The sequence below is a fragment of the Acipenser ruthenus genome, chromosome 4, assembly GCF_902713425.1.
Source record: "Acipenser ruthenus chromosome 4, fAciRut3.2 maternal haplotype, whole genome shotgun sequence".
NCBI lineage: Eukaryota > Metazoa > Chordata > Actinopteri > Acipenseriformes > Acipenseridae > Acipenser > Acipenser ruthenus.
Window position 1 is genome coordinate 87310636 of NC_081192.1, and position 11512 is coordinate 87322147.

Genomic DNA, 11512 nt, shown 5'->3' on the forward strand with positions numbered 1-11512 from the left:
GTCCTCTCTGGTTCTCCATAATAGGAGGTGGGGACCCGCTGACACACCAGTGGCCTAGGCAACTATTATATGCCTTCCCACCGCTCGCCATGCTCCCACTGTATCTGGAGAACATCAAGCAGGACCAACCCAAGGTGCTCCTAGTATCCCTTATTGGCCCCGGAGACTGGTTTTTCAACCCTGATGCAGCTCCTGAGTGACCAGCCATGGAGATTGCCCAAGCCCCTGCTCAGTCAGGCACGAGGGAGCTTATGGCATCCCGACCCATCGAGCCTGCAGCTCTGGGTCTGGCCCCTGAACGACTGCCTTTGAGCCGTTTGGGGCTTTCTAATAGGGTCATTGACACCCTGCAGAATGCTAGAGCACCGTCCACGTGTTCCCAGTACGGGTATAAGTGGGGTGTTTTTCAGACGTGGTGTCTGCCTCGTGGGTTCTACCCCATGACCTGTCCCATGGCAGTTATGCTACAAATTTTGCATGACCTGTTTATTAAGGGGAAATCCCACTTTGCATTAACGGTCTATCTGGCACCTATTTCAACTTGCTGCCGGAGGTTAAACATGGTGCTTAATGCACTCATGAAGCCTCCATCTGAGACCATACATTCAGCTGAGCTGAAATATTTATCGGTCAAAGCGACTTTCTTGCTTGCTTTCACATCCGTAAAGCGGGTGAGTGAAATGCAGGCATTCTTTATTGCAAAACAATCTCGGCATTTAATGTCAGCTAGTCTGTGGAATTGGAGACTTTTCAACCACCTCCTTTCCAGTCTGACAAGGAGTGACAGCGCCATACGCTCTGTCCTGTGTGGGCCCTGGCGTATTATGTTGATAGGACAAAAAGTTGGAGGCTATGGGGGCAAAGTCCTGTGGTCAAGCCCTGTCTAAGCAGAGGCTGTCCAAATGGACAGCAGACACAGTCAAGACTGACCTATAAGCTGGCCAGCTTGACCCCTCCAGAGAACCATGGCAACTTTGTGGGCTTTATTCCCGGGTGCATCTGTCAAGGACATTTGAAATGCAGCACTGTGGGCTACTCCCCATACCTTCACTAGATTCTACAGACTAAATGTCATGGATCCTCAAAACACTAGCTTTGGAACTAGTGTTAAGGGTGGCTTCCAAGTTGACACATACAACACAGGCCTAACTATTTGTTGTTTGGGTTCCAAATGGTAATGCACAAGGCAGACTCGGCTTAGCCTTGTAGCATTGCGGTCGTTCGGCAATCTTGCCCGTGCGGCAGCTTGAGTATACTGACCCATTCGGTAATGGTTACGTTTTGTACTTGAAAAGGAATGTTAGGTTATTATCATAACCCTGGTTCCCTGAAATAGAAATGTAACCATTAACCTGACGCTGAATCTGTCAGCACAGTCCTTTATGTATCTTACAATATTCAGGATTCAGTTCTTTAGGAGGTAAATACCCATTACTTAGTCCCTGCGGAAATTTGCGGTAAAATTTCCTAAAATTCTGCAATGAAAGAGTGTTTTCTGCAAAATTCTGCAGCGATGACTCTTTAATGAAAAACAATGTGTTTGAGTATAAATAAATAAGAAAAAGTAAGTCACAGTTAGTTATATTCATTTTTTATTTTATTAAATCACATTACTAAAATCTGAAAAAAAACCCAGAAAAAGCATGTTTGCCATATTTTATGGAAATCAAAGAAGAAAAAAAAAACAGGCGACACTGATTGGCTGATAAACTAGCTTTTTTGTTTCTTTCACAAAGGCCACAATGTGAAAGTGCTTCCAACACATACCACAAAAGAAGCGGGAAAGTAATTTTTTCACAAAAATGTTAAGTCATCCCAAGTATTTGGATAATATCTAATATAGATCGCCGCCCCCTTCCTTTTTGAGCATTCATGTTACCATACACCATTTATAAAAAATGTGTGTATTTCCATATATAATTAGAATGACATCTTTCAGGACCTGCAACATAGGGAGTACAAGCAAGGTCCTAATTGTTTTTCTCTGACCTTTCACTTAGGAGTAACAGAACAACGCTTTGCTTTGAACTTGCAACTAAACTATGAAATACTTTTGAAGAAGAAGAAGAAGAAGAAGAAGAAGAAGAATACTTGCCTTATTCTGTTCTTCAGTAGCCACTGTTTATCTATCCGTCGTTGTTGTCACGGTCTTCTGTCGTTTTAACAGAAGCTATGACAGTGAGTTATTGGAGATACTGGACTTGCATGTTGCATTTGTGCTCTTATCTTTTGCCGTTATAATCGGTGCTATTTTAGATTTGTTTCCGGAGCTCAGCGATGGCCTTAGTAATCTCTCCATGGCTGAACTAAAGCTCGCACTGAAACCCCGCCACACTTCTCACTATACAAATAGCATGTATGCGCTCTAGTGACATGTACAGTGATAGTAGGGAGCAAATGTTTGAGTTTTCTTTTTTTTTGCAAAAAAATTCTGAGAGAGAGCAAATTCCATGATAATTTCCGCGATCGTGGAATCCTGGAGGGACTAATTAGTCAATGGTTACATTTATATTTCACAGAACCAGGGTTATGATAATAACCTAACATTATCCATCCTTTAGCGTTAACAAGTGTTTAATGCTTAGTAAAAACAGTAACTGATTAGCATGGGGTCACTATCGCTGACTGAAACCATGAAATATCAAACTTCATTGAGCCAGAGGAATGAGTGCACTACCCTAACCTCAATAGACTGAGAGTGTGTGGAAATGAACTGCTGGGTTAATAGGAAAGTCCTTCGTGTTCATATCCCTGGAGATGGCTGTTCATTGAGTGTGCCGCCTGAATCATTATGAACCCTTTTCACACACACACACATGTTCTGTTCTTTTCAATTTACTTTAATGGCAGTGTGCCACGACTAGAGTGATGATCTCCAAGCCCCCCACACAGTACTAACCCTTCCTCTTATATATATATATATATATATATATATATATATATATATATATATATATATATATATATATATATATATATATACATACACACACACACACACACACACAGACTACAAACATGTATTCACTGGTGACCATTAGCTCAAGCTTCAATTCTAAATCTGTTGAACAGAGTTCTGGATTAAATCAAAACCACTGTGGCACAATAGCCGGCAATGGCACTGCTTTAAACCTTTATTAAATTAAATTTGAAATGAATATCAGTAGTTTTAAACGGATCTGTTCTGAAGAGTGGCAAAAAATAAATAAATTCCCACAGATCCCCTAGTGCAAAATGTTTGTGCACCTAGAACTGCTATATCTAAAGCAGGTAATGGAACATTTTAATAAGGATGGAGTAAAGTGTCAGTACTTAGAACCAGTGCTGGGACGAACACAGGATTTTCACGTTTGGATATTCACTCATAATTTAAAAATTTGTTTGAATAATAGTTTGTTTTTCAAAAAGTAATAAAAGCCATTATATTGCTCTGAACAGCATAGACAGCCAGCAGCAGGGACATGGGGCATGGCCGTGGCCCTGTGTGTGTGCCTTTTATTTTACAGCAAGACTTTACAATATGTAACACGTTAAAAGAGAAATATATCCCAGGAGTAAAGAATAAATTGTGTAAGACTTCCCCAGTGAATTAACTACAAAACAAAGGATGTCAAATAGCAGTTCAAGTGAAACGTTTTGTTTATTCCCAAAATAAAAAGTACATAAAGTTGACAACGCATTTCATTTCTTTTTTCTTTTTTTTTTTCCATTCCTTGCCATTGTCGTTTCTTCACAGTAAACAGCGGCCATCAACACGTTTTCATAAAGTAATAACATGAGGTTTACTTGTGCCTTATTGTAACTGAACAAGCAAACGAAAACTGAAATTTAACTTTGAACACTTAAACGTGGAAATGGCATTTGTAAAGTGAATGGGGAAAAAAAACGCACCGTTTTGGTTCTTGTTTATTACATTCCACATAACAGAAAGTCGTGACTACTATATATAAATCACTACACAACATTTTCAGGAAGTTGGGTATTGTTTAAGTGAGGCATTTCAGAATGACTTGCTTGCCTTTTTTCTGTCCCATGAGATTCTGACTCGCTCTAAAGCAGCACAACGCGTTTTTGACCCAGATGGTTTTCTATACAGATCGCTATGTCTGGGTTGTTTTGCTGTCTAATACTTTTAAATAGAGGCTCAAGAGCTGCATTGTTGTTTTTGTAGTTGTTGTTGTTGTTGTTTATATATATATATATATATATATATATATATATATATATATATATATATATATATATATATATATATAAATCTCACATATCACACGGAGCTCTTTTTCATTTGCCATTTTTGGAAACTGTCACACAAATTCTGGTGAGACAGTAAATAAGTACAAGGTATTTTTGTCATTTGTAGCGAACGAAAAAATTAATTAATTTGGATATTTGTCCAACACATGGCTTGGTAACCCTAGGTTTCTTTACCCCATTTTTTTGCCAGAATCTGGTCCATTTCAGAAATGAACTGATCTTAAACGTAGCCACAGCAGGGTTAGCAGAAATGCAATTCAGAACCCGTAAACACAATGGAATCTGCACAGCATTTGTTCTACTTACGCTGCCTGTAAACACTAATCTGGGAACAGCCTGATCAAATAAACTGTACAGCAAATGAATCCAATTAGCACCACAATTATAAAAGCACACTGCATTGACTGCTGAACTACGTCACAAATTATCACTAATTTACATCAGTTCTTGCAAGTTCTCATACCAAAAGAATAACCTCTTTTGAATGGTGAGTAAAACCCACTGATTTAATCCTTATCAGTGGCGGGCCTTTTTAAATCATTCTAAATTGGGAACCATGTAGGCAGTGGCAATGCTGTCTCAAACCACATTGATATTTAGTTGTTAAAATGTCTGCACGTTACTGTATCTGAAACACATTTAAGAACTGGGAAGGAATTGCAAAAACACCTCCTTCAAGACTACTAATAACGGTAAATAAATAAAATGACGAGTAACCAAAAAATTCTTATAGATAATTACATACTGGTATGCATACATACTATATACGCACACACACATATTCTTTAATATTGATTTGTAGCTCTAAATATATTATGATATAGAAATACAAAAGATAGGGTGTTGTCAAATACTTGGATTTTCTTGGGTTGGTCAATTTTCAAGCATTGAACCCCTCCAGTGCAGTGTGTATTTCAAGTGATGCATTGTGGGGACACTGTCAACAGAGGGGTTAATCTACAAAGCTATCAAGGAACAAGCCCCTTCATACATTTCTGACCGGCTGGTACCAGTCTTCCCAGTGTCTTAGAAGCTGGGTTTTCACTGTGGACCTAGGACCAGGAGGCGCATGCAAGTTGATGTGCGTTTAGCAGTTATGCTATCTTACCCTCAAGACTTATGGGTTTGATTTGTCTTTTAAATAAAATTAATAAAACAAGTATTTATAAACACTTTGGTCATGAAAGCTGCTGTATGAGTGAAAGTTGTTGTTGTCTTTGGTAAAGAGGGACCTGATCCCCCATCTCTGCAGGGCCATCGACAGCTCTGCTGACGATGGGCTTGATTGAATAACTCACTTCCTCTCAGTTTGAGAGGGTAAATGTGAGTAATTGCATTGGAAGCAGTGATTGCTTTGCATTTGTCTGATGTATGGGTGTTATGTTAAGGGTGGAAAGGTGCTAAATGAACTCTCCTCGCTTTACATAAATTAGCTAAAAAAAAAGCGATGAATCAATGCCAGGGCTTGTTACATCTCGGATAAAGTTTGTTTATCAGAGAGTTCAAAGTACAAGGTGTTTCATCGGTTATTTAACACTTCTGCAGGGCAAGGGACATTTATTTTATTTTTGATTTTGTAAGACACCTACGTAGGTAACCGTAAAATGGAAGTGCAGTACTCATGTGTTAATAGAGGCAGCTCCTGCAGTGAAGTGGTGATGCTGCACACTGTCTTTAATACCCAGTGCTTTCTGTCTGGAAGGAGCTTGTTCTCCAGCGTTCTAGAAACCATTGTCTTAAAGGGATACAAGCTACCAAAATAATTCTCTTTTTGTCCATCCATTAACTACATGGGTCTCAGATGTGGAATTTTGAAAAAAAAAACATGTAATAGTAAACATTTGTTTTAAGTTTAAAACATGATATATTAAGGGTCAAGAAAGTTCTTAGTTATATGGCTTATTCTCAAGATATCTGTTACACGTGCCCTTCCTGGGTCATTTCACCTCAGCAGTGTCTTCTGGGTCATGTCACTGGCTGAAAGCATGTCAGTCACTAGGGGAAGCAGCTGGTTGGTTAGTGACAGAAAAGAAGCCGCAAACTTGAGACTACATAGGCCGAACTGACCATGTAACTCTCAATTTAAAACACAAACAGGAAAATATTTATTCTAATTCTCTCAGTTAAATAAGTGTATCTATATTTTTTGTAAATTTGAATAGCTGTGATGTTAAAGCTCTTTCGAAGCATGGTACAGAGCCAGCAAAGCAGAAATCAAACATGTGCTCATGCTTGACACTGGTTACCGGCCTGCCTGTGCGCAGCAGCATGTGAAAGCTTGTACTGTACTGCACCTGTGCATGAGTGCCCAAAGCTCTGCCGTGCCAGGAAGCACTTCAGATGAGATGTGACATCTCAATGAACCACTCTCAGGGGAATCTACATAACAAGCTCTTCCTAAAGCTGTAAATCCAGCCTGCTTGTTTATACGAGAGATACAAACCTATTGAGAAACTTAGGGGCTGGTTTGATCAGCCTAAAACCCTGTCAGGATAAGCAACAGCAGGATTTATTTAGATCATTTTTAGGAGGATAATCCCTGGATGCAATCCAGTGTGATACCCTACTGCAGTGAAATTCACTAAAAACAAAATCCAGCCTGTGGCTTATTTGGCTGTATGTAGGTTGATCAAACTGACCCCTGTGTCAAGTAGAGTAGCATTTTGGTTAATGCCAGTTTGTGGTAACGCTGAGGAAGGCGTTCTTTAGTTACGCCATATTTTCAAAATGTTTAGTCTTTTAATTACACGTTAACAGCTGTTGTTTTCCTCCTTAAATAGCAGTTCATTAAAGATTAGAGTAAACACTTTGAAAATATACCCCTTAGTTTCTTATATGTTAACCTTTTTTAAAATGTATTATTTATTAAGTTATGGATTGAGTATTTATAAAACAAAACTGTGGCTTAGCTGGTAAAGGCATGGTCAGGAGTGACACAGTTAGGGGAACGTAGGTTTGTGTCCTTGCTGTGCAAAGTCTGCAGTGTTCACTGGAGATTCCATAGGGAGCGTCGCCTTGGCCCTGGTGAAGCTGTAGGTTAAGGGGTAGATGTACTAAAAGGCTGCGTCAGTCGCAATAGTCTCCAACCAGTTGTAAACGAGTCGGAAGTCTAGGGTGAAATGTACTAAACATGCGCAATGCTGTTAGCAATTTTTTAAGGAATGCTTTGTGGCAGCAGTTTTTCATTGCGGTTCAGCCTTAGATGAATATGTAAGTATGGGCGTTCCTGCATAAATTCACAAAAAGGGGGCGGAGATGCAAATGAGGGTTCTCAAATATTATAATGAGATGTACTGAAGCTGTCGGCAACTGCCACACTTATAATTGCTTTTGAAAGCACATTTTAAACAGTCACAAGTAGCAAACCTGCCACAAACGAAGGCAGTATGAAAAACACTATCTCCTAACTATGGCCGCTGTGATTGCAGCAAAAACAAGTGATTTGTAGGATGATTGAGAAAGGCTATTTCGTACCCGCATTGCCCTCTTTGATTTAAATGAAGACCAAATTAAGCACAGGTACAGGCTCGGCAGCCACATCATTCTTGAGCTGCTGTCTGATTTAAAAGATGACCTGGCGCCTGTCACCCAGAGAAGCCGTGCTATCCCTGCAGTGGTCAAACTATTGTCCACCCTGCCTCTGGGTCCTTTCAGGGGACTGTGGCAGCTGTTGCTGACATTTCCCAGTCCGCTTTTTCTCGTGCGTTGTGAGCTGTTCTCAATGCATTTTTGAGGCAAACACCCAAATACCTATGTTTCCCTAAAAGCAGGGTGTACTTACAAGCCTTGAAAACAAATTTCTATGACATTTCTGATTTCCCCAACATTTGGGAGCAATAGACTGCACACCATAGGAATAGGAAACACACCTATTCTATTAATGTGCAGGTGGTTTGTGATTGTGAACAATTTAGCACTGCACCACTAAATAACTTCCATAAAAACTGACAGTATACATTTATCTTATAGGCTACTCATGATAAATACGAATTATTGGTATAATGCAAAATTTGGTCCCTTGAAATTTGTATTAATGAGAATTGACTGTGCTCCTGTAAGTATCATAACTTGTCAATGCAGCACCATTATCTATTTTGTGTTAATTGTCTAGGCTACTAAGTAGGCCAAGTTACAAAGAGCAAAAAAAAACCTAAAATCATTTGGTTTAAATTTAAAATAATCTTTTATTCACATTGTACACCAATGTGTACAATGCAGCAGCATAATTTATTTTGTATTACTGGTAGCCTACAGGCTGATGTAAAAAGAAAATGCGCCAGGTATTCATTTGATTTTACTACTGTATTGTATACTGTATAGGCCTACTTGACATTTTTACATAATATAATGTGTAGCCTACCCAAAACACATTAAGTGTTATTTCAGCGCAATGATTTATACATTTAAAATACACTGAGCACTATAAGTGTGTGTGTGTGTGTGTGTGTGATTTTTGTATTGTATTTTTTTTAACAAACATGTCCAGTTTAGTGAAGGGCTACTGTATGATTATGATTCTGAAAAGCTTTTTGATAGAAACACATTTTGTATTTGGGGGTGAAGGTGGGGGCCCCACTATAGAATCTGATGAGATTAAGCTGCCTTTCATTATTTATTCGAAAAAATGTCACACGACTCTCGCAATGCTAGAGATCTCCGAGGACGCAACAAATACTTAAATTAGTATATTGCGTCTCTCTTCATTAACACTGGAACCGCAACGGCAGTCATTTTGACGGTTTTCACTTTTTTAAAATTTAAATTATTATGCGTGTGTTAAAGATCCATGGTTGTCTGTTCTTGACTTTTATTAAATACCCTGACGGCATTTGAAAGTCATTTTGACGGCTTTTATTTGCTTTTATTGTTAATATAACCTACAATACGCTATTTTTATATGTGTACAAGCCAGTTTGTTATCTCTACCTCTGAGTTTACAGCAGTATGTATTGAATAGAATATTGCTCTTGAAGTCTAGATATGTGTTATCCAAATCTCTACTGTAATCCTATCAATTCCTTGGAGAACTGCCATCTGGCTGTCCAAGTGAACATATATAGTCTGCTGTCTTATAATATTACTATTGCAAGAATTTTTCGAGATCTTGAGATTTTTGCGTTTTAATTTGAGAGCAACTACAGATATATTTGCCTTGACATCAGAAGTTTGGAACAACTTCATTGAAAACAGCATTGCCTGCTTCAAGCTTAATATAAAACATTACATGAACAAGCTACTGTTTCTGATAAAAGCATGGTGTCACTGGATACAATACATGTCAAACAAACCTGTCAAATCTGGGATCAGGTTTTGGCTGGCAGCGGACCCTACCCCTACCTGTGCAAAAATGAAACTCGCCCAACTTTCCTTGAGACTGGGTGACAATGTAGTACTTGGGCTCATGTAACCGTACTTAGGAAAAAAGATGAATGTTACCAATGACAATTCACTGTAATTAGCAAAACAGTTGAAGAAAAAATAAAAAAGCCTGATTGGAACAGTAAACAAAGGGAGAAGAGAGTTTCCACCATCTGCGCAAAACTTAGTACTTAGTGAAAGCAATCACCGGTGTCCAGTTGCTGTATTTTACAATGTACTGGATATGGCAGCCATCAATTCCTTCGTTTTGTACAAGGAATGCACCGGGGAAAATATCAGTAGGAGAGATTTCATCTTGATGCTAGCCACGGAGCTTTAGCAGAAACATTTCGATCAGAAAACTGCAAAGCGGCAGGGAAACACAGCTCATCCTGGATACAGTGCGCACCAAGTGACACACGCAACAGAAAACAATGCCAGGTAACTAAATGCAATAAAAATAAAACCCCTAAATCTGATATCTGTGCCCAGTGTGAAAGAGCAGTATGTGGTAAATGCACACGACAAGTTGATAAGCGTTACATCTGTGTGGACTGTGCGAATATGGGGACTACTTTGATGTTTCCCTGAAATGTGCATTCACGTTACACAATAGGAATTGAGTTATTTTCTTTTTTATGTTATTGTATATAAATAATTAGTTTGTTTTTACAATTTTGTATGTACATATACCAGTTTACAGCTATATACACAATATTTTCTTTTCAAGTGTTTGTTATTATAGTTTTTCATTTTTTGAAGTCATGCGTTGTATGTGCTAATTTTGAAAATAAAGCCTTTTATGTTTATTTTTTCATTTAAATACGGTGTTTCTGCTATGCAAATGTTAGATATGTTCATGAATACATCTTTTGAGTTGTTTGTAAAAGTTTCATTTTCATATCGAAGCTGTTTAAAATGTACCCGTCAAAATGACTGCTGCTGGCGGTTCTAGTGTTAACATATTTGGTCTTAGTCCATACAACAAAATGTGTACTTTATGAATTGTCACAACAAAATTGCTAATTGCAGTATGTTTGCGCTGTGACTGGCCCATCTTAGTACATCTACCCCTGTGTCATCTCATCATGCTACAGCAGCCCCTACTCTGCTGTGGAGCTCCTGAGTCTAAAGAGACAATTGGCATGGCGGTAGGATCGGAGGATGCCCACTGACCTTCAGTTCTCCTGAGCTGTTGTGGGGAGTTTCTGCAGACATAATCGGACATTCTAAGAAAGAGGGGTAAAAAGCAAAAAAAAATATAACATGCTGTTTTCTGTTTTGTGTTTCAGAGAAGAGACTCCAGATCAAGCCCAGGTTCTGAAACTCAGCAGACCGTTTCCAGTGTCCAAGCCATAAGGGACTGTGCTGCACATCATCTCAGGAAAAAACAAGACCCGGAGGCTGGATTTGGTAGACTGCATCTCAGGGTGTTTCTACATAAAAAAAAAACAAACAGTGTAGCTTATTTTAAAGTTATTTTATTCATACGGGATAAGGCAATAAGCTGTTAAACTAGAATAGAGGAGTTTTAAAGCTGTATTTGAATGCCAGATGAGTGCGGAATGCACACAAGTAAATAAAAGTTTATTGTGACAATTACTGAAGTGTGTTGGTGTGAGTAGTCATATAAAATGTTCATTGCACAAGAACGGTTGCCTTTCCCTCATTTGCTGGCCCTAATCTTTTACAATTGAGTACCAAGCGATGGCAATGAACTTCCACTTTGCGTGGTTTAAGGTGTAACTGTTTGCCAAATCAGATTCTGCTAAATAATATTATTGTATTAGTTGCTTTTAGTGTCAAAGGTTTCTGACTGTCACTATATGTTTCACTCATCTGCAGGATCGATCCATATGACGCGCTATAGTTGTGCTGGTGGTTTTTCTGCAAACGC

The 11512-nt window shown here is 38.8% G+C and overlaps 1 protein-coding gene across 2 annotated transcripts in view; it reads left to right on the forward strand.

The window, feature by feature from the left end:
* LOC117399626 (zinc finger CCCH domain-containing protein 3-like) overlaps positions 1–11217 on the forward strand; it is a 129822-nt gene extending 118605 nt beyond the window's left edge. For both annotated transcript variants that reach the window (XM_033998919.3, XM_059023028.1), the window contains exon 12: positions 10908–11217. In XM_033998919.3, coding sequence (XP_033854810.3) covers positions 10908–10939 — 32 coding nt within the window. In that variant the 3' untranslated portion in view covers positions 10940–11217. The remainder of the gene's footprint in view (positions 1–10907) is intronic.
* Positions 11218–11512: the final 295 nt, after the last annotated feature.